The sequence below is a fragment of the Natator depressus genome, chromosome 5 (assembly GCF_965152275.1).
Source record: "Natator depressus isolate rNatDep1 chromosome 5, rNatDep2.hap1, whole genome shotgun sequence".
NCBI lineage: Eukaryota > Metazoa > Chordata > Testudines > Cheloniidae > Natator > Natator depressus.
Genome location: NC_134238.1, coordinates 122,222,928 through 122,246,054, shown reverse-complemented (window position 1 = coordinate 122,246,054; position 23,127 = coordinate 122,222,928). Strand labels below are relative to the sequence as shown.

At 51.1% G+C, this 23,127-nt stretch overlaps 1 protein-coding gene and 1 pseudogene across 1 annotated transcript; both read right to left on the bottom strand.

Annotated features, from left to right (window-relative positions):
* LOC141987094 (perilipin-3-like) lies at window positions 1-11,217 on the bottom strand (annotated as a pseudogene).
* A 3,788-nt stretch (window positions 11,218-15,005) lies between these two features.
* Window positions 15,006-22,085, bottom strand: LOC141988005 (perilipin-3-like). Its single transcript, XM_074953828.1, has 9 exons — window positions 22,078-22,085; window positions 20,551-20,600; window positions 18,705-18,805; window positions 17,893-18,088; window positions 17,101-17,183; window positions 16,712-16,995; window positions 15,799-15,991; window positions 15,462-15,584; window positions 15,006-15,374 (listed from the first exon to the last, which is right to left on the bottom strand). Exons 1-9 carry the CDS (start codon window positions 22,083-22,085, stop codon window positions 15,006-15,008), a joined length of 1,407 nt encoding a protein of 468 aa, XP_074809929.1.
* Between the last annotated feature and the right edge of the window lie 1,042 nt (window positions 22,086-23,127).

Here is a 23,127-nt window from a genome sequence, read left to right as displayed (position 1 = left end):
TCAGGCCTCCAGCTTCTTTCCTTCCTCCACCAGCTCATCAGGAGACGGTGGGGAGTCTCCAGCGGGAGTGAAGGGTCCCACGATCCATTCCAGGGGAATGTTCTGCATCACGTATTCCAGCAGCTCATCCAGGGACTCCTGGGCCTTGGTCACCATCTCCCGACTACGGGCAAGGGCACTGCTGGACAGATCCTGGAAACAGCCGGCACTGGAGAAGGAAGCCTGGAGCTCTTCTATACTGCTCGAGACCTGCTGGGCCTTGTCCTGGATAGTGCTGGGAAGGCCCTGGATGCTGCCCAGGAGAGTAAGGCAGGTGGTTTTCAGTTGCTGGGTGAGGCTCTGGGACATGGCTAGAGCCTGAGCTTCAACCTGATGGAAGGAGAAAGAGACTGGAGTATCTGCAAGTTTCCCCTACAGATGGGGGGAGTTTGCTGAAACAAGGCTGTGAGGGCGAGAAGGAGCATACCTTTGCGGAGTCTGGTTCCTCCTGCCCTTCCAACTTCCCCCTGCAGCACTGGAGCCACATCTGGTACAGACGGTCCTGGCCATTGTGAAGCTTCTGATCTACAGCCTGCTTGATCTGCAGGAGGAGAGGGCAGTTAGCTGGGAAGAGCAGGAGGCGGCTGGCCAGGGAAGCTCTCCCACGGCTAGGTGTGGGCAGCAAGCCGGCAGCACTACTGCAGCGACACAGCTGGGCCTAGGAACAAACAGTGCCAATGGCACTGAGCATGGGAGGCTGCAGAAACCGTGTCAAGGTTCCTCCCCCACTCTGAACTCTAGGGTACAGATGTGGGGACCTGCATGAAAACGTCCTAAGCTTACTTTTACCAGCTGAGGTTAAAACTTCCCCAAGGTACAAATTAATTTTACCCTTTGCCCTTGGAATTTCCACTGCCACCACCAAACTCTAACTGGGTTTACCAGGAAACGTAGTTTGGACACGTCTTCCCTCCCAAAAATCCTCCCAACCCTTTGTGGAAGTATAACATTGTATAACATTGGGACATGCTGGATACATTGTATATGAGAGGGCATGCCAAAACATGTTACAAAGTATCTGAGGGAGCACACGTAGGGACAGTTAGCTTTTGAATGGAGAAGCAATTAAGCAGGCATCAGAATGGAAGGTGTGAAGGGCAATTAGTTAAGTTAACTGGAAGCTGTTAAAGGAGATTGTTAAGGGTGGCAGGTAATTGAAGATCCCTGAGACCAGTCAGGGATCTCGAAGGGTGGTGACTAAAATTTTTCTTCTTTTGTCTGTAACTTGTGTCTCTTAATTTATACAGCTTGCTGGAGAACAAGCCCCACTCGGGGGGCTCACTTCTAAATGTATTAGCAGAGCAGCTTTGCTAATAAAACAGAGTGGTCTGATAAATTGTGAGCGAGTCAAACTTTGACAATTTGGAGGTTCCACCGAGATGGCAAGCGGCTTCACTGAGGCTGTGTGATCCCTGACTGCCTTGCAGGACGATCGTGGCAGTCGGCGCCTGGACGCTTAGTCCAAGCGATCCTCCACAAGACAAAAAGGTACACAGCAGCAGCGCAGTCTACGCCATTGAACTTGTTGCTTCCCACTCTGTTCGGGTAGGGGTCTTTGGATCCAGCTTCTGGAATCAGACGTCTCAGGTAATTATTATTTTTGTGCTTTAACCGGTTTGAGGACTGTCTTGTCTTTGTGTCTATCCGTCTTCCCCGTGGTGTGTGTGTTAATCTGGGAGCGATCTCTGTCCGGAGACTGGCTGACCAAGGGGTCCCCGTCCCCACGGTCTGAATAAGTGGAATCTGCACAGCTGCAGCCGCACCACGCCTTGGGTATAACCCCTGGTGTGAAAGCAAGGGCAGTTGAGGCAGTAGCCTGTGGGCTCCTTTCTGTGTCTTGCACCGGGTACCGCTCTGCGGAGCCCAAATTTCCTTCTTGTGTGAGTGCTGTGTGAAGTCCTCCTGGATGGGTAATCAGAAGTCTAAGGTAGAACAGTTCCCTAAGGGAACTCCAGCTTATTTTATGTGTTTTAGGAGGGGTCTGGACTCTTGTAGGCTTCTTGAAAAATGGTCCAAATTAGCTCTAGAGAACCCCAAATTACAGTGGCCACTGTTAGGTTCTTGGGACAAGGATCAAGTGGACGCTTTAAAAAGCAAACTCGTCCTCCCAAAAACCAAATTGGAGAGAGGAGAAGTAGACTGCTTCATGCAGTGGTGGGAAGAGGCAAATCGTAGATGGACTGAGTCAAAACTCACCTCTCAAAAATTCTATCAAAAAACTAACAATTCAATTGGATGCAGTCTCTCCCACCACTAGTCCGAGTGCTCCCCTTTGCCCAGTCCTGTGGAATGATCCGGATCAAACCCGACCCCCCACCATACTCCTGCGCAAATAAGAAATCAGAAAAGGAAAAATCTTCAGTGACTATTGAAGATAATGAAAGTGAAGAAGATACCCTCATTGGCCTCGCAGCTCTGCAAAATATTATGAAGAAGAAATCCAAAGCAGACTGCAAAGATTCTCTTGACATCTCTTCTTGGAAAAGAGAACCTGATGGGAGGTTAATGAGAGACTCTGATCAAACTGTTCTGGCACCCTTACGCGTCCTTAAGATGGGAGAAAGTGAGTCCATATGGGATTATAAGCCCTGGACTCATACGGAACTTTTATCTATAGTTAAAAGTTTTCCCAAACCACAGGAAAACTGTCAAATTTGCTGAGGAGTTTCTGTTAATCTGTGAAACCTATGAACCCTCTGAGACAGATCTCCTCCAACTGTGTAAATTGTTAGCTCCTGCCAGTTATTATGAAAAATGGTTGGCTGCCGCAGACTGGCCACCTGAGGCACGCCACTCAACCATAAAAAGTACTGGCCCAGATTCGGCATACAGAGACTGGTGTATGGCTCTTTGGAAGCGCCTGCATCAAGCCATTCCCAAAGTGTGGTCTCCTAAAACAAACTGGACAGCAATATGTTGCTGTAAGCAAGGGCAAGGAGAAAGCCCAGGCGACTATAGGTCCCGGCTAACTGATATTTTCCTACAACATTCAGGAATACAAGAGCCCGATGTAAATGGGCAGGGGGCCTTGGCACATGCATTTGTTGATGGTCTTCTCCCTGCCACAGGCAGCATGTTAAAACGAATAAGTGTGGGATGGGAGACTGAAACCATGGACAAATTGCTGGCAGTAGCAGAGCATTGCCACCGCACTTTAAAAGGAAAGGAGGAACAGTCCTCCCAAAAGTTAATGGCTCTGCAGATACAGCATTATTCAGGACTAAGCAGACCACACCGGGGACAGGGACGGGGTTGCGGAACGGGGCGGGGGGCTGGATTAACTGTGGTTTGTAACTACTGTAAACAGCCTGGACACTGGAAAAAAAAAAAAAAAAAAAGAGTGTCCAAGATGACCTAATAATTATATGGGAAATCAAGTGAACCCCCCGCTGGTTCCTCCAGCTGATCCCCAACCCTATTTTTCACCCCAACAATGACGGGATGCTGGGGAACCTCACAAAGTTTTAGCTCCCTTATTACCTCTGTCCCCTACTGGAGAATGTGTCCTGACTGTAAATGATCTCTCTCTCCCCCTTTCCTTGTTGATACTGGAGCTTCTCTTTCTACAATCCACACCACTGACTTGCCTGAGGTTCCCCGATCTGGAAAATCTGTGTCTGCTGTTGGCATTACAGGGATCCCTACCTCTTTTCCCCCTCTCAAAACCTTTGTCTGTTCAGGTCGGTCCCCTCTCTGAGGGAGCATGCATTCTTCCTCTCCGATTCCACCCCTGCAAACCTTCTGGGACAGGACTTGCTATGCAAACTTGGCTGTTCTATTTACTGCTCCCCAGATGGTGTCTATCTGCAAATCCCTCAGGCTTCCTTATGTGATTCTGTAGCCTCCCTGCTGTCTGAAACTTCCCTCTCCACTCCGGTCTTTGGGTTGCTCTTTGCATTCTGATTCCCTTTGGCGATCGCCCACCGGTACCTTTGTAGCCCCCCTCTCACTCTACCCGTCTCTAGCCACCCTGCTACATGGTGTTTCGCATGTCGTCAAGGAGGGGATGGTCTCTGCTATGAGTAAGGCGGGGTGGTGGGCTCCCCATTTCAGCTCCTTTGCAACCCGCCACTGTGCCGCTTGTGTTACTTGTCAAAGCCACAATGTAGGCAAATCTGTAAAAGTAACAAGGGTTCCGGGGTTTGCCTCAAGCACCTTTCCTACACTGGCAACTTGATTTTGTACAAATGCCAAAGTGTCAGAAATATGAATTCATTTTAGTTATAATATGTCTGTTTTCGGGTTGGATTGAAGCCTTTCCCTGTCGCAAAGCTGATTCATTGTCCGTTGCAAAATGTCTGTTAAACCACATTATCCCTACCAAGGGAATTCCTGCTACTGTCTAGTGGCCGGGGAACACATTTTACTGGAAAAATTGTTCAACATCTAAACCAGGTATTACATGTCACCCACCTGTTGCACTGCCCTTACCATCCACAGAGTGCAGGGGCAGTTGAAAGGCGAAATGGTGTGCTTAAAAATAAGCTGGCAAAAATCTGTAGTTCCACAGGGTTAAACTGGCCAGCTGCTTTACCACTGGCCCTTATGGAAATTCGGTCATCCCCATCCCAGAGACACAAATGGAGTCCATTTGAAATCATCATGGGACGCCCTATGCGAACAATGGCTACTATTACCCCAGCCCCAGACCTAAACCTAACTCACAGCACGCTCCTCCAGTACTGCAAAGGGTTAATGCAAGCTGTGAGCTCCTTCCATTCACAGGTGCGAGCAGCTTGGCCGACGGAACCCACCTCTGCTGCCTGTCACACTCTTGAGCCTGGTGATTGGGTCTACATGCGGCACCACCTTCGGAAGCACGGCTTGGAACCCCGGTGGAAGGGTCCATACCAGGTACTGCTCACCACCCAGACAGCAGTGAAATTATCCAGCATCGCTGCATGGATCCACGCCTCACAGTGTAAGCCAGCACCACCTCAAGGGGACCAAGCACCTCCGCAAGACCACGCAGAACCAGCTTCAACCCCAGAAGACAAAGAGGAACAGCCTGCAATACCTTACAATCTGCGCTCTCGTCAGGGTTGCCAGAAGCAGAGGGTAAGCAGACAGCAGGACCCAACAAACAAGAAGCAGTAGTGAGCCTAGTGCCTGCTGGACGTAAAACCGTGACTGTGGTTCCCTCGAAAGGGGTTGTCAGAACCAGAAAGGGTCCTGCTTCCAACATGTGTCCTTTGAGAAGCTTAATCCTCAGCTACTGTGTCCTGAGGGTCTGGGGAATCCAGAGTGACAGTGACACTTCTTTCATCCAACAGGTGCAGATAGCCCAGATCCTGAATATTTCTAATTGCTGGGTCTGCAGCCACATCCCAGCTCACTCACAAGCTAGTATCCCCACCATGGCAATCCCTTTGAATTCCTCAGAGCTTGCTGGAGAACCCTATCCACTTAAAAGGACATGGAAGGAAAATGACACTTGGGGGCTAGGAAAAACATATGTTACCCCTAACCAGAGTGCTAATCTAATGTTGTTAAATGTCACCAGTGAAAGTAATGAAAAAGAACGATTGATGTATGGAATCCAGTAAGTCATTGGTCATGGGCGTAGCCTTGACCAAAAGGGGGGGATTGTGGAAGTATAACATTGTATAAGGGGACATGCTGGATACATTGTATATGAGAGGGCATGCCAAAACATGTTACAGAGTATCTGAGGCAGCACACGTAGGGACAGTTAGCTTTTGAAGGGAGAAGCAATTAAGATAGAGCCAGCATGTCTAAGAAGCAGGCATCAGAATGGAAGGTGTGAAGGGCAATTAGTTAAGTTAACTGGAAGCTGTTAAAGGAGATTGTTAAGGGTGGCAGGTAATTGAAGATACCTGACTGGTCTCAGGGATCTCGAAGGGTGGTGACTAAAATTTTTCTTCTTTTGTCTATAACTTGTGTCTCTTAATTTATACAGCTTGCTGGAGAACAAGCCCCACTCGGGGGGCTCACTTCTAAATGTATTAGCAGAGCAGCTTTGCTAATAAAACAGAGTGGTCTGATAAATTGTGAGTGAGTCAAACTTTGACACCTTGCACCCCACTTCCTAGGGAAGGTTTGGTAAAAATCCTCACCAATTTGCATAGGTGACCTCAGACCCAAACCCTTGGATCAGAGAACAATGAAAAAGCATTCAGTTTTCTTACAAGAAGGCTTTTAATAGAAGTAAAGGAATCACCTCTGTAAAATCAGGATGGTAGATACCTCACAGGGTAATTAGATTCAAAACATAGAGAACACCTCTAGGCAAAACCTTAAGTTACAAAGAAGACACAGACAGGGATAATCATTCTATTCAGCACAGTTCTTTTCTCAGCCATTTAAAGAAATCATAATCTAACACATACCTAGCTAGGTTACTTACTAAAAGTTCTAAGACTCCATTTCTGTTCTGTTCCCAGCAAAAGGAGCTTACAGACAGACAGCCACAGACCCTTTGTTTTTTCTCCCTCCTCCCAGCTTTTGAAAGTATCTTGTCTCCTCATTGGTCATTTTGGTCAGGTGCCAGGGAGGTTACCTTTAGCTTCTTAACCCTTCACTAGTGAGAGCATTTTTCCTCTGGCCAGGAGGGATTTTAAAGTGGTTTACCCTTCCCTTTATAATTATGACAGACCATGACCCACAGCAGCTACAGGGCAGGGGAGAGGGGTCGTGTTCCTACCAGGTCAATGATTTGCTGGAGCTGGGAGAGGGCCTCCAGGGTGCGCTACCTGGCTTGTCTCATCATGCCTAGGGCGTGCTGGTAGGCTCGCTGGCGCAGCGTGCTCGAAAGGGAACCCAGATGCACGTAGTAACTCCGCTGCTCTGCAGGAGCCTCTCCAGGCCCCTCAACGGGAGTTGTGGCAAGCTCAGCTGGAAGGGAAAAGGGGTCAGTTGGCAGCAGTGGTGCAAGTAAGGCAGTAAGGTCAGGTACACCGCACCATTAAGACATTTGTTGCTGGTATGACGTACTGGAATGACGTTCGGTATCCATTGAAAACTGCAGGGCTCTCAGGAACCGCAGCAGCAAAAGGAGCAGAACGCTGGCACCTCCTCCGGTGTGGCTGTACCGCCCCCAGCTGGCTCCCCACCAGCCCTTCCACGTAGTTCCATCTCCTGTCTGGAATCTGTAGAGCCACCTGCACAAGGCAGGGTGTGGCTGTTTTGGGGAAGTCACGTGCCCCCCCTGCCCTTTTGGATCCCTCCCATGAGTCGCCGTACTGGTAAGAGTTTAAATCTACTTGCACCACCGGTTGGCAGGGCCAGGATACAAGGCAGGGATGCGTTCAGCCCTCCCAAAGCTTGTGACCGATGGAATATTTCCCAGGGCACCTTTGGATGCCCTGCAGCACCGACCAGTAAGGCAGCGGGTAGCTGCACAGGGAGCAGCGTCAGAGCCAGACGACAGGGCTAGCTGAGGGCCCAGCATGAAGGAACAAAGGGGAGGGCTAGTAACCAAGTAAGGTTGCAAGGGAGCCTGAAGGAGAGGTGGCTCTTTTGGCAGCTCAGCTGTGAACACTGAACAGCTGTGAGTCCAAACCACACCCCAAGACACCAGGGTCACATTGGTTTGTATTCAGCAGAGGGGTTCTTACCGAGCTCCTCCTCGGTCATGGGGAGGTAGTAGTCCACCAGCTGCTCAGATTTCCCCAATGCTGTGTCTATGCCACTGGCAGCCATCTGCCCCATGCTGGAGCCCATCACTGTGCTCATGCTGCTGGTCACGGCGGATTTGGTCACCTCCACGCTCTCCTGGACAGCCCCTTGGGCCACGCTCACCATGCTGGTCACTGCATCCTTGGCCTCAGTGACCATGCTGCAGACTGCATCCTTGGCACCCACCATTGTGGCACGCACGAGGTCTTGGGCATCCAAAGCCACCTAGAGGGAAAGGGGTCAGAAGAGAGGTCACTGAACACCTAGCGGAAGTGAAGGGCCCACAACCTCATCCTGCTCCAGGACCAGCCGTGACACTCCTGTGGTTACCTTCTCAATCGGCTGCTGCAGGATGGGCAGCTGCTCCTCCAGTCTGTCCAGACCCCGACAGGCATATTCATTGGCTGCTTCAACTGTAACACAACCACAGAACTCGTTCCCTTAATTCGTTCACGTGAACAGATCTCGTGGGGCTGCTAATCTGTGTACATTGGAGGACTGGTGTTCCTAAGCAAGTGTCCCAGGTTACTGATGGGAAAGCCAAGGAAGAGGGCTTGGGCAAGTTGCCCAAGGCTATGGAGCCAGTCTGGGTCAGCGCCAGGTTTAACACTCAGGAGATCTGGCTGCCAGCCATCTGTTCATCCACCCCCAGCTTCTCCTAGAGGGTTTCAGGAGTCTCCAGTGCCTGCAATGGGCTCAGATCCTTTTAGCATTGGAGCTGCTTCCTGTGCCCTCTAGCAGGTATTACTCCATGGCATTAGGTGCCATACGCAGTGCATGTGGCTGTGTGGTACTGGGCCAGGCACACACACCAGGGATTGTGCCTGGGCACTGCCTGCCTCGAGGCTGGCCCAGCTCCCCGCTTGTACCTGAGCAAGAGTCCTCACCAGCAGCTGCTGCAGCCAGAGCTGTTCCGCACATCGCCAATGCCTTGGCCAGATCACGTCTAGGAGCTCGCCGAGTTCAGGGGAGCAGGAGAAGGGAGTCTGTGGATTCTGTTTGCTGCCAGTTGGAGGCCGAGTTCAGTAGTGGGCCTAGAGCCACTGTAGGCTGAGCCTGTCCCCAGACCCAGCTCCCCCACCACACACACAGGAGTGTTCCAGCCTCCCTTCCCTTACTCACGCTGTGGCTCCAATTGGGCCAGGAAGGGCCGTGCCCCGGTGATGGCAGCAGAGGTGATGGCCCTCACCCCAGTCTCTGCCACCTCACAGACACCTTTGATGGCTGGGTGGGTCTCTTTGGTGGCAGCGTAGCTGGCAGAGGCCATCTCACAGGCAGAGCTGACCAAGGGCATGCCAGCCACCCTGTCCCCTGCAGTCTGAGGGAGGGAAAGAGGAGTCAGGTGGGGAAGAGCTCCTGGCTTGTCAAGGTGCCCCTCCTGTCTCTTTCCTTCTACAACTACTGATTCTGTAGGAGACGGTCCTCAGAGCTAGGCAGTCTCCGGTCCCTGTCAGCAGGGGTTCAGTGGCCTGCCTGTGACATTAGTTACACACCCAGAAGCCTGGTCCCATTGGAACAGATGCCTATAGTCAGCAAGGTCTCAGGAACGCCGTTTCCATCCTGGCACGCCCACCAACAAAACAGAACTGTGTCACGATCTCGTTCTGTCAGTGAGAGCAGGAATGGAGAGACCTTTTGTCTTTCCAAGTGCAGTCTCTCCCAATCAGGAACCATGTCTCGGTCCAGCACCCGGTACAGTGCCCCCACTGGGCATTACAATCAGCGGGATTTGCCGGTGTTCTAGTGCAGAGAGCATTCACAGGGTCACCAGTTCTGGTGCTCCTCCCGGATTCAGGGGGCACTTGTGGGCAGTGACTACGGCACTCTGAGAACTAGAACTTGGAGCATTAGCTAGTGTTGTGGTTACGAGTCCCTGTCTCCAGCAGTGGAGACATTCAAGCTAGAACAGCCCTGCTAGCTGGAATGTCTCCAGCAGTGGAGACATTCAAGCTAGACCAGCCCTGCTAGCTGCCAAGCACACCTGCCTCCCCAGGAGGGACCCACCTGTTGCTCCTCTGCCTGGATCTCCACCTCTGGTTCATTTTCCTTAGCAGACATGGGGGAGTGAGATGTCCCTGCAAGACCCAAAAAGGAATATTGAGTGGCTACAGCAGGAGCCAGTGAAATCAATGTTGTGTAGGAACACCAGGAGAGCTGCTCCCGGTCCGTTTTCTCCAAGAGCCAGACCAGGTTGTCCCCCTGTAGAAAGTCTCTCTGTACAGAGAACAGGCCAGGGCCTTAAACCTTTGATCTAAGGCAGGCTCAGAGACAGCCAGTTCCTCAAACCCAGGGATGCACTTGTAATCCACACACCTTGTGGGTATGTTCTTCTGTCCCATCTCATGGCACCAGGACCAGTTAGAGAGACAGAGATTAACGCATCAGCTCTACAGTCTTAGCTAAGAGCCTTGTGGCTTTTAGCTCATGCAGTGGAGGCTCATGCATTTAGCTCCAGAGGTCCCAGGTTTGATCCTGCCGATCACCAGTGTCTATCGGTGTTACACACTCCCAAAGCTTCTCCTCAGACTTCTAGACCCAACAATGCCTCCCAAGGGAAGCACCAGGACACCTGCAAAGCTCAGAGGCACCCTCCTAGTTTAGTCTTTTCCCAGTTAATACCAGGGCTAATTCCATTTGTCTCAGAGTACAATCACTGACAGAAGTTACCCTGCTGAAGGTAGTAGCCATTGACTACACACACAGAACACTGAATTGAGAAGGTACCACTGGTGAGCCTTCAGGGACCTCTTGAGTGAGTAGTGTAGGAGCCTCCCTGGATACTGAATTACATAGGAGATGATCATAATGGTCCCTTCTGGCCTTAATATCTATGAGTCTATGTAGGAGATGCCCACTATGGCAGGCTGGTTATTTTAAAGCCAATTTAGCTGGTAAAAATACAAATATTTTCTATTGTCAGTTAAAGACTGGTCTGGTAAAGAAAGAGATTCCAGTTCAGGTAAATTGACACCATCACCCCTAGAGGCGAGAGTGAGACTACTAACTAGAAAGCTAGGGCCTTTATAGGAAGGCACCAGGCCTGTTTTCCTTTAGTGTTTCCTGCATTACCTGTTTCAGATACATATTGGTTACCCAGCACTCCAGTCTCAGCTGAATCAGCCACCTCAGTCAAGTGTTTCCACCTGTAGATCATCATGACAAGCCAAAACTCAGACCACAACCAGAAGTCCCAATCCTCATCCCTGAGTGGGAACAGCATAGCTTAGCTCAGGTAGAATGGTGAGTGGAGAGTTTTTCATAGTCCAGGCTCTAATTTAGTTCTCCTTGTTAAATATTCTATTCTCCTCTAGGGAAGCCTCCATCTCCTAGAACATACCATTAATCCAGGCCTCCCACTCTGGAAGGCAGACAGTTTCCTTTCCTGGACTGTTTGTTCAGAAGACTCAGCTAGAAATGCTTTACACAAGTACAGCTACCAAGCACTGAAAGTAGCTAAGAACTGCCATCTAAACCCCCCAGAGCCTGAGACATAGCTTAACCACACCACTTACCAAACTTCCACACTACTAATCCTTCACCAATACTCAGACCTCCCCCAGGTCTCAGCCATTATATTCCTGTGATGATGTCATCATGGGGCTGGACACACTTGACAGACAGCTCAGGAGACCAATCACACAGCTGCATTCTCTACTTTGCCCAGTGAGGGCTGTGAACCTCTGAAAAGTTACAGGGTTTCAGAGTTGCCAAACTTGGTTGGATGTGTTCCTGGCGGTCTCATCACATGACAATCTTTAGTTCCTGGAGACTCCAGAACGATCCTGGCGGGCTGGCAAACCTAATTTCAGATTATGAGCTGTTTGGGGCAGGCCTTTTACTCTGTGTTAAGACAGTACCTAGCACGATGGGATTCCAGTTTTGATTTTGGCTTTGAAATGCTACGGTCATACAAATAATAAGAATGCTTCATATTCTCAGAGTGCTCCAGTTGCTCCCTCTGAAGAGCGCCTTTACGCTCCATTTCCCTGGGAACATTTTCAGTGTAGGTGGTTTTTTGTCAGTAAAACAGTTCTAGGAGAGGAGAGTGCTGATAGCTGTTGTATTATTTTGCTGTCTTGCCCACTCCAGAAGAGGCTGGCGAAGTTACTCTGGCCCAGCTGGTACAAGTTGCTTCCTCAGTTCATTTATAGCTTTCCTGTTAGTTGACTTGTCCAGGGAAGAGAACGTGGCACAGGTTTTTAAAGGTATTTAGCTATTGCTCCTCTCAGCATTGCAAGGCCTAAGTGAGTTAGGCCCAGAACCTCAAAGAGAGTTAGTTGCCCCACACTGGGCAATAAGGGGTTAAAGACTGAGTGCAGTTAGCAGTTCCAATATAAGTGTCAGTTCGATACGTGGAACCCCCAGGCTCAGGGGGCATCAGGGGAGCATTTGGGCAGATGCTGGGGGTGACACAGCCACAGGGAAGGACTAAGTGGGGAGACAAGCTCAGGGAAAAGTTTGGGGGGGTGTCAGTTATAGCCACTATGCTCGGCTCTGCCCTCTCCCCATTATCATTCCTGGCCTAGTTACTTCAGTGCCAGGGTCCTTCCCAGCCAGAGTGACAGCAGATCACACCAGGCATAACTTCGTCCCATAACCTCCCCATCACCCTTCACACAGGGAGTAAAATCAAAGCAGGGAGTGCAAATGCCTGGAGCAGCTAAGCAGAGTGACAGAGGCTTGGGGCTGAGGCAGGTGCTCACCTCACTCCTTTAAAGCAAGCCGAGATGTTCATACCCATGTGTCTGTCCCACAGAGGGATGTGAGTGGGCCTCCATCCAGACACACGATCTTCAGCTTCAGTGGCTGCAAGGGCCAGAGTGGGGCAGTGTTAGTCCCTGATTCTACAATGAGCCCTGCACAAACCAGCCCCTGCATTTACTCAGACCCCAGGAACTTCAACAGGCAGTTGGGAAGAGTAGCTGAGTTCCAGAGGGCTCTGCACAGGTGCAAGTATCCCTAGCACAGAGAGACCATTGCACGCTCAGGGCTTAGAAACCACCTTCCCATCCATAGCCCTCCCACACAGGCAGCCAGCAGAAGCAGCAAGCCCAACCATGTTAAGAGCACACTACAAGTCTTCCTACCTGGGATCTACAGCTACAATCACTAATTATCCAGAGGGTGCCACCCAGGAGAGAAAGCCAGCTGGGGGCAGGAAGCATCTTTTTCCTTTTCCCATTCCTCCTTCTAATATTCAGACCATTGGGGTGTAGCTGGTGTGATCTCTATGCTCACACCTTGGAACCTCCAACAGGCCTTTGGATTAAATACCTGAGCCTGTTGGTGGATCATCCTGGGGTTTGAATAAATAACTCACTGCTCCTTCTGCCATAAATACTGCATCCGGTGGGTTAGTCAGTTACTGCATTTGCTTTATATAATTTAAGACTGGTCCAGCACCAGTTGCTATAGGGTATCTTACATCTGACCCTAGCTGGGGATATGTTACAACCACTCCTTCTCTACGGAAGGATTAGCTGCAGGGGCTGCGCTCGGGAAATGCAGGCTGCAATGTTCTTCATGGTGTAAAGAAAATCCAGCTCCCACTTGTATCCATGTTTGAAGCTAATATCTGCTGATGTGAAATCCACTCATTGACCTCACACATTTTATTAGACTTGGACTAAAGAACTTCCTTAGGCTTGAGCACAGAAGTCCCATTTGCTGAACAGCACTACTGAAGTCTGCACTTACTCTTGCATGTCCCTAGAAGGAGCAGGCTACGACCTTTACTCACCCCAGCAGGGCTCCACCTAGCGAGTGCTCTTACTCACTCTTCCCCCTGAGTGTGTTGTAGGGGCCTTTGTTAATCCAGAACACAGCAGGGTTTGCAACACACCTCCAGTTGCAGAGGCAGGTTAGTCTGTCAGTCAGGCAGTTTCTGACTGAAGAGCTTGCAATCCCCAGTCCTTTGGAGTACAAGCCAGGCCCTGTCCAATGAGATGAGGGGTAACCAGCCATAGGAGCTGCTTCCATCACCACTATGGTTACTAGTCTCCATCCTTGAGAGCAACACAGCCATTCCTGCTCATGGTGCTGTTGTAGTGCTGAACCCAGGAGACATGGTCTTGCCTGAAGCTTTTTAATAGCTCAAGCCTGAGTTAGGGTAAGCAACAGTGATGGAGCTGCCTAGATGCCACTACCCACTTGTGACTTCAAGCACAGACACAAGCTCTCAGGAAAATGCATTACAAGCCCAGCACTGGTCCCATCATGGATCTCCCACAACCCTGAGCCACGTGCCTGTACGGTTATTGGCCTGGCTAGGTTTACACTAGGCAGTAGGAAAGGTTAGGCAGGTGCCTGGCTAATAGCCAGCCTGCGTCCTTCCTCCCTGCTGATGTCCATGCTTCAGCAAGACTATCTGCTGCTCTATTTCTTGCAGCTAGTCTCCCTGTGCGTGTGCACACCTGTGTGCATTATGACAACTCCAGGCAACTGGGATTTAACAATTCACCATCTCTTTTCCTGGGCACTTCCAACCTGTTGAGCTTCTTGCACTGGATTAGAGGCAAGGGCCGGCAGTCTCCCACCACTGTATGTGACCCTTTTAACTTCGCTCATTACCAATAGTAGGTTCTCAGCTCTCCACACACCCCATTTCCTCTGAAGGCCACAGTGCCCTAACACCCTGGGTTCTTCCCTCTGTTAGTTGGTCTCAGAGTCTGGCTTCCAGTGTGTAGTAAGGCAACACTACAGACGAGTGTTCTCAATGGGCTGTTGCCGCCGTCTACCTGAGAAAAGTCTCAAAGGAAGAGTGTCAAATGGAGGCACCTGAAGAGATGCCTTCACCAAGGAGATGAGCTCAGCCATTCTGGAGCCCTGCCGGAAACACAAGTGGGTGCAAGGGGGGGGGTGTGCGTGTGTGTGTGTGAGAGAAGAGGGGGATGGGGTCGCCTGTACAGTATACGTTTGTACAGAGTACGAGTCGGGGAGGGAATCACATTAAGCAGACAGGAATTTGAATACAGTTGCAGTTTATTGTGACACCAAACCCTAGTTTTACCTAGTACAAAGCTAGTAAAAATATCGAGCTGAGGAGCACTTCCTATGTACAGAGGAAGACAGCTGTATGTATGTCCTGAGAGAAGCAGGACTAGCCCTGCAAGGGATGCCGTCCTGCATGACTAGTGAGGCCACCCTGTAACAAATGGTTCTGGGGAAGTGTGCCTGGGAAAGGACATTCAGGTTCTTTAATTCTGCAGAAGGAAGAGCCGACATCAGTCCACCGTCTGCCAAAGCCGAACTGCAGCCTTAGTGAGGAGACCCCACACTAGCTATGCAGGCAATTCAGCTGGATTCCTTCCAGCAGCAGGGGGAACCCTTCAGGCCTCCAGCTTCTTTCCTTCCTCCACCCTCTCATCAGGACATGGTGGGGAGTCTCCAGCAGGAGTGAAGGGTCCCACGATCCAGTCCAGGGGAATGTTCTGCATCACGTATTCCAGCAGCTCCCCCAGGGACTCCTGGGCCTTGGTTACGATCTCCCGACTCCGGGCAAGGGCACTGCTGGACAGATCCTGGAAACAGCTGGCACTGGAGAAGGAGGCCTGGAGCTCTTCTATATTGCTCGAGACCTGCTGGGCCTTGTCCTGGATAGTGCTGGGAAGGCCCTGGATGCTGCCCAGGAGAGCAAGGCAGGTGGTTTTCAGTTGCTGGGTGAGGCTCTGGGACGTGGCTAGAGCCTGAGCTTCAACCTGATGGAAGGAGAAAACGAGAGATGGGAGTATCTGCAAGTTTCCCCTACACATGGGGGGAGTTCACTGGAGCGAGAAGGAGAATACCTTTGCGAAGTCTGGTTCCTCCTGCCCTTCCAACTTCCCCCTGCAGCACTGGAGCCACATCTGGTACAGACAGTCCTGGCCATTGTGAAGCTTCTGATCTACAGCCTGCTTGGCATGGTTGATCTGCAGGAGGAGAGGGCAGTTAGCTGGGAAGAGCAGGAGGCGGCTGGCCAGGGAAGCTCTCCCACACCTAGCTGTGGGCAGCAGGCAGGCAGCACTACTGCAGTGACACAGCTGGGCCCAGGAACAAACAGCGCCAATGGCACTGAGCAGGGGAGGCTGCAGAGACCGTGACCCACAGCAGCTACAGGGCAGCGGAGAGGGGTCGTGTTCCTACCAGGTCAATGATTTGCTGGAGCTGGGAGAGGGCCTCTAGGGTGCGCTGCCTGGCTTGTCTCATCTTGCCCAGGGCGTGCTGGTAGGCTCGCTGGCGCAGCGTGCTAGACAGGGAACCCAGACGCACGTAGTAACTCCGCTGCTCTGCAGGAGCCTCTCCAGGCCCCTCAACGGGAGTTGTGGCAAGTTCAGCGGGAAGGGGGAAGGGGTCAGTTGGCAGCAGTGGTGCAAGCAAGCCAGTAAAGTCAGGTACGCCGCACCATGAAGACATTTGTTGCTGGTATGACGTACTGGAATGACCTTCAGTATCCACTGAAAACTGCAGGGCTCTCAGGAACCACAGCAGCGAAAGGAGCAGAACGCTGGCACCTCCTCCGGTGTGGCTGTACTGCCCCCAGCTGGCCCCCCCACCAGCCCTTCCATGTAGTTCCAATTCCTGTCTGGAGTCTGTAGGGCCCCCCCGCACAAGGCAGGGTGGGGTCATTTGGGGGGGGGGGGAAAGTCATGTGCCCCCCCCCACTTTAGGGTCCCTCCCATGAGTCGCTGTACTGGTAATAATTAAAATCTACTTGCACCACCGGTTGGCAGGGCCAGGATACAAGGCATGGATGCATTCAGCCCTCCGAAAGCTTGTGACCGATGGAATCTTTCCCAGGGCATGTTTGAATGCTCTGCAGCACCGACCAGTAAGGCAGCGAGAAGCTGCACAGGGAGCAGCGTCAGAGCCAGACGACAGGGCTAGCAGAGGGCCCAGCAAGAAGGAACAAGGGGAGGGCTAGTAGCCAAGCTAAGTTGCAAGGAAGCCTGAAGGAGAGGTGGCTCTTTTGGCAGATCAGCTGTGAACACCGAGTCCAAGCCACGCCCCAAGACACCAGGGTCACATTGGTTTGTATTCAGCAGAGGGGATCTTACCAAGCTCCTCCTCTGTCATGGGGAGGTAGTAGTCCACCAGCTGCTCAGATTTCCCCAAAGCTGTGTCTATGCCACTCGCAGCCATCTGCCCCAAGCTGGAGCCCATCACTGTGCTCATGCTGCTGGTCACAGCGGATTTGGTCACCTCCACGCTCTCCTGGACAGCCCCTTGGGCCACGCCCACCATGCTGGTCACTGCATCCTTGGCCTCAGTGACCATGCTGCAGACTGCATCCTTGGCACCCACCATTGTGGCACGCACGAGGTCTTGGGCATCCAAAGCCACCTAGAGGGAAAGGGGTCAGAAGAGAGGTCACTGAACACCTAGCGGAAGTGAAGGGCCCACAACCTCATCCTGCTCCAGGACCAGCCGTGACACTCCTGTGGTTACCTTCTCAATCGGCTGCTGCAGGATGGGCAGCTGCTCCTCCAGTCTGTCCAGACCCCGACAGGCACATTCATTGGCTGCTGCAACTGAAACACAACCACAGAACTCGTTCCCTTAATTCCTTCACGTGCACAGATCTCGTGGGGCTGCTAATCTGTGTACATTGGAGGACTGGTGTTCCTAAGCAAGTGTCCCAGGTTACTGATGGGAAAGCCAAGGAAGAGAGGTTGGGCAAGTTGCCCAAGGCTATGGAGCCAGTCTGGGTCAGCGCAGGTTTAGCACTCAGGAGATCCCCCTGCCAGCCATCTGTTCATCCACCCCCAGCTTCTCCTAGAGGGTTTCAGGAGTCTCCAGTGCCCGCAATGGGCTCAGATCCCTTCAGCATTGGAGCTGCTTCCTGTGCCCTCTAGCAGGTATTGCTCCATGGCATTAGGTGCCATACACAGTGCATGTGGCTGTGTGGTACTGGGCCAGCCACGCACACCAGGGATTGTGCCTGGGCACTGCCTGCCTCTAGGCTGGCCCAGCTCAGCACCGGTACCTGAGCAAGAGTCCCCACTAGCAGCTGCTGCAGCCGTCAGAGCCGCTCCGCGCAAGGCCAATGCCTTGGCCAGATCACGTCCAGGAGCTAGCCGAGTTCAGGGGAGCATGAGAAGCGAGTCTGGATTCTGTTTGCTGCCAGTTGGAGGCCAAGCTCAGTAGTGGGCCTAGAGCCACTGTAGGCTGAGCCTGCCCCCAGACCCACCTCCCCCACCACACACCCACGAGTGTTCCAGCCTCCCCTCCCTTACTCACGCTGTGGCTCCAGCTGGTCCAGGATGGGCCGTGCCCCGGTGATGGCAGCAGACGTGATGGCCCTCACCCCAGTCTCTGCCACCTCACAGACCGCTTTGATGGCTGGGTGGGTCTCTTTGGTGGCAGCGTAGCTGGCAGAGGCCATCTCACAGGCAGAGCTGACCAAGGGCAGGCCAGCCACCCTGTCCCCTGCAGTCTGAGGGAGGGAAAGAGGAGTCAGCTGAGGAAGAGCTCCTGGCTTGTCAAGGTGCCCCTCCTGTCTCTTTCCCTCTGCATCTACTGATTCTGTAGGAGACGGTCCTCAGAGCTAGGCAGTCTCTTGTCCCTGTCAGCAGGGGTTCAGTGGCCTGCCTGTAACATTAGTTACACACCCAGAAGCCTGGTCCTATTCGAACAGCTGCCAATATTCAGCAATCTTGGCACACCCACCAACAAAACAGAACTATGTCACAGTCTCTTTCTGTCAGCGAGAGCAGGAATGGAGAGACCTTTTGTCTTTTCCAGTGAAGTCTCTCCCGATCAGGATCCATGTCTCGGTCCAGGACACGGTACAATGCCCCCCTCTTTTTTGGGGGCCCTTGGGCATTACAGTCAACGGGATTTGCCAGTGTTACAGTGCAGACAGCATTCAAACAGTCCCCAGTGCTCCTCCTGGCTTCAGGAGGCACTTGTGGGCAGTGACTACGGCACTCAGAGCTACAATCATTGGCTAGTATTGTGGTTACGAGTCCCTGTCTCCAGCAGTGGAGACATTCAAGCTAGAACAGCCCTTCCAGCTGCCAAGCACACCTGCCTCCCCAGGAGGGACCCACCTGTTGCTCCTCTGCCTGGATTTCCACCTGTGGTTCATTTTCCTTAGCAGACATAGTCGAGTGAGATGTCCCTGCAAGATCCGAAAAGGAATATTGAGTGGCTACAGCAGGAAATCAATTTTGTGTAGGAACATCAGGAGAGCTGCTCCCGGTCCGTTTTCTTTAAGAGCCAGACCAGGTTGTCCCCCGTAGTAAGTCTCTCTACAGAGAGAAGAGGCCAGGGCCTTAAACCTTTCATCTAAGGCAGGCCCAGAAACAGAAACAGCCAGTTTGTCTGTGTGTGGTCTTCTGTCATTGCATGAGTCTCTAGAGGGCCCAGGTTTGATCCTGCCGATGACCAGGGTCTGTTGGTGATTTACACATAGATCGATCGATATTAAGTCAGAAGCGACCATTATGGTCATCTAACTTGACCTCCTGCACAACGCAGGCCACAGAATCTAACCCACCCACTCCTGCAAAAACCCTCTCATTTATGTCTGAGCTATTGAAGTCCTCAAATCGTGGTTTAAAGATGTCAAGGAGCAGAGAATCCTCCAGCAAGTGACCCGTGCCCCATGCTACATAGAAAGGCGAAAAGCCTCCAGGGCCTCTTCCAATCTGCCCTAGAGGAAAATTCCTTCCTGACCCCAAATATGGCAATCAGCTAAACCCTGAGCTTAGGGGCAAGACTCACCAGCCAGATACCCAGGAAAGAATTCTCTGTAGAAACTCAGATCCCACCCGATGTAACACCCCATTTACACACTCCGAAAGCTTCTACTCAGACTTCGAGACCCAACAATACCTCCCAAAGGGAACACCAGGACACCTGCACAGCTCAGAGGCATCCTCTCCATTTAGTCTTTTCCCAGATAATACCAGGGCTAATTCCATTTGTCCCAGAGTACAATCACTGACAGAAGTTATCCTGCTGAAGGTAGTAGACATGGACGACACACACAGAACACTGAATTGAGAAGGTACCATTGGTGAGCCTGCAGGGACCTCGAGAGTGAGTAGTGTTTAAGTCTCCCCGGATTCTGAGTTACATAGGAGATGATCATAATGGTCCCTTCTGACCTTAATATCTATGAGTCTACATCGGGGATGCCCAGTATGGCAGGCTGGTTATTTTAAAGCCAATTTAGCTGGTAAAAATACAAATACTTTCTATTGTCAGTTAAAGACTGGTCTGGTAAAGAAACAGATTCCACTTCAGGTAAATGGACACCATCACCCCTAGATATGAGAGTGAGACCACTAACTAGAAAGCTAGGGCCAGGGAGCGTTTCCCTTATGGGAAGGCACCAGGCCTGCTATCTTTATTGTTTTCTGCATTATCTGTTTCAGATACATATTGGTTACCCAGCACTCCAGTCTCAGCTGAATCAGCCACCTCAGTCAAGTGTTTCCACCTGCAGATCATTAGGACAAGCCAGAACTCAGACCACAGCCAGAAGTCCCAATCCCCATCCCTGAGTGGGAACAGCATAGCTTAGCTCAGGTAGAGGTGAGTGGAGGGTTTTCCCATAGTCCAAGCTCTAATTTAGTTCTCCTTGTTAAATATTCTGTTCTTCTCTAGGGAAGCCTCTATCTCCTAGAACATACCATTAATCCAGGCCTCCCCGTCTGGAAGGCAGACAGTTTCCTTCCCTGGACTGTTTGGTCAGAAGACTCAGCTAGAAATGCTTTACACAAGTACAGCTACCAAGCACTGAAAGTAGCTAAGAGCTTCTGATCATTCAATCCTAGCTACTACTAGCCATCAGGCAAGACATTGTGTCACATTCTGTGTAAGAAAGAGCCCCCATCTAAACACCCAAAGAAGCAGAAACATAGTACAGAGCTTAACCACGCATCTTACCAAACTTCCACACTACTAATCCTTCACCAATACTCAGACCTCTCCCAGGTCTCAGCCATTATATTCCTGTGATGATGTCATCATGGGGCTGGACACACTTGACAGACAGCTTAGGAGACCAATCACACAGCTGCATTCCCTACTTTACCCAGTGAGGGCTGTGAGCCTCTTAAATGTTACAGGGTTTTGGAGTTGCCAATTTTGGCTCCCGCTGGACTCTCTGAAGAGCGTCTTTATGCTCCATTTACCTGGTAACATTTTCAGTGTAGAAGGTTTTTTGTCACTAAAACAATCTAAGAGAGGAGATTGCTGGTAGCTCAAAGAGAGTTAGTTGCCCCACGCTGGGCAATAAGGGGTTAAAGACTGAGTGCAGTTAGCAGTTCCAATATAAGTGTCAGTTCAATACGTGGAACCCCCAGGCTCAGGGGGCATCAGGGGAGCATTTGGGAAATGATGGGGATGACACAGCCACAGGGAAGGACTAAGAGGGGAGACAAGCTCAGGGAAAAGTTTGGGCGGGGGGGGAGTCAATCATAGCCACTATGCTTGGCTCTACCCTCTCCCCATTATCATTCTCTGGCCTAGTTACTCCAGTGCCAGGGTCCTTCCCAGCTGGAGTGACAGCAGATCACACCATGTATAACTTCTTCCCATAACCTCCCCATTGCCCTTCACACAGGGAGTAAAATCAAAGCAGGGAGTGACAGAGGCCTGGGGCTGAGGCAGGTGCTCACCTCACTCCTTTCAAGCAAGCCTAGATGTTCACACCCATGGGACTGTCCCACAAGGGGGATGTGAGTGGGCCTCCATCCAGACACACGACCTTCAGCTTCAGTGGCTGCAAAGGTCAGAGTGGGGCAGTTTTAGGCCCTGATTCTACAATGAGCCCTGCACAAACCAGTCCCTGCATTTACTCAGACCCCAGTAACTTCAACAGGCAGTTGGGAAGAGTAGCTGAGTTCCAGAGGGCTCTGCACAGGTGCAAGTAACACCAGCACAGAGAGACCATTGCATGCCCAAGGCTTAGCAACCACCTTCCCATCCATAGCCCTCCCACACAGGCAGCCAGCAGAAGAAGCAAGCCCAACCATGTTGAGAGCACACTACAAGTCTGCCTACTTAGGGCTTGCTGAAATAACTCACTGCTCCTTGTGCCATAAATCCTGCACACGGTGGGTTAGTCAGTCACTGCATTTGCTTTACATAACTTAAGACTGGCCCAGCAACATTTTCGATCGGGTTTCTTAGGTCTGACCCTGGCTTGGGGATGTGTTAGAACCGCTCCTTCTCTACGGAAAGATTAGCTGCAGGGGCTGCGCTCGGGAAACGTAGGCTGCAACATTCTTCATGGTGTAAAGAAAATCCAGCTCCCACTTCTATCCAAGTTTGAAGCTAATATCTGTCGATGTGAAATCCACTCTTTGACATCACATTTTTATTAGACTTGGACTAAAGAGGAAAGAGCTTCACTGGGCTTGAACACAGAAGTCACATTAGCTGACCACCAGTCCTGAAGTCTGCACTTACTCTTCCATATCCCTAAAAGGAGCAGGCTAGGACCTTTACTCACCCCAGCAGGGCTCCACCTAGCTAGTGTGTTGGAGGGGCCTCTGTTAATCCAGAACACAGCAGGGTATGTAACACACTTCCAGTTACACAGGCAAATTAGCCTCAGTGATCGCTCCCTGTCAATTAGAGAGTTTCTGACTTTTCTGCAGAAAAGGACCTTGAAGTTACAGTGGACAAGAAGCTGGCTATGAGTCAACAGTGTGCCCTTGTTGCCAAGATGGCCAAGACATTTTGGGCTGTGCAAATAGGGGCATTGCCAGCAGATCAACGGATATGATTGTTCCCCTCTATTTGACATTGGTGAGGCCTCATCTGACGTACTGTGTCCACTTTTGAGCCACACACTACAAAAAGGATGTGAAAAAATTGGAAAGTGTTCAGCAGAGGGCAACAAAAATGATTAGGGAGACTAACACATGACTTATGAGAGAGGCTGAGGGAACTGGAATTGTTTAGTCTGCAGAAGAGAAGAATGGAGGGGGGATTTGATAGCTGCTTTCAACTACCTGAAAGGGGGTTCCAAAGAGGATAGATCTAGACTGTTCTCAGTGGTAGCGGAGGACATAACAAGGATCAATGGTCTCAAGTTGCAGTGGGGGAGGTTTAGGTTGGATATTTGGAAAAACTTTTTCACTAGAAGGGTGGTGAAGCACAGGAATGCATTACCTAGAGAGGTGGTGGAACCTTCTTCCTTTGAAGTTTCTAAGGACAGGCTAGACAAAGCCCTGGCTGGGATCATTTAATTGGGAATAGGTCCTTCTTTGAGGAGGGAGTTGGACTAGATGACCTCCTGAGGTCCCTTCCAACCCCCCATATTCTGGGAGTCTATGGAAAGCTTTGTATCCCCAGTCGATTGGAGTACAAGGCAGGCCCTGTACAATGAGATCAGGAATAACCAGCTATGGAAGCTGCTTACATCACCACTTTGGTTACTAGTCTCCATCTTTGAGAGCAACACACCCATTCCTAATCATGCTGCTGCTGCAGTACTGAACCCAAGAGACATTT

Bases quoted from the DNA above. Each gene is read 5' to 3' on its own strand.
- LOC141988005 (XM_074953828.1), bottom strand. The intron at 17,184-17,892 runs GTGAGTAAGGGA...GTTGTGTTTCAG, and splicing joins GGACCAGCTGGAGCCACAGC to TTGCAGCAGCCAATGAATGT. The intron at 15,375-15,461 runs GTATTCTCCTTC...TCCTTCCATCAG, and splicing joins AGGAACCAGACTTCGCAAAG to GTTGAAGCTCAGGCTCTAGC.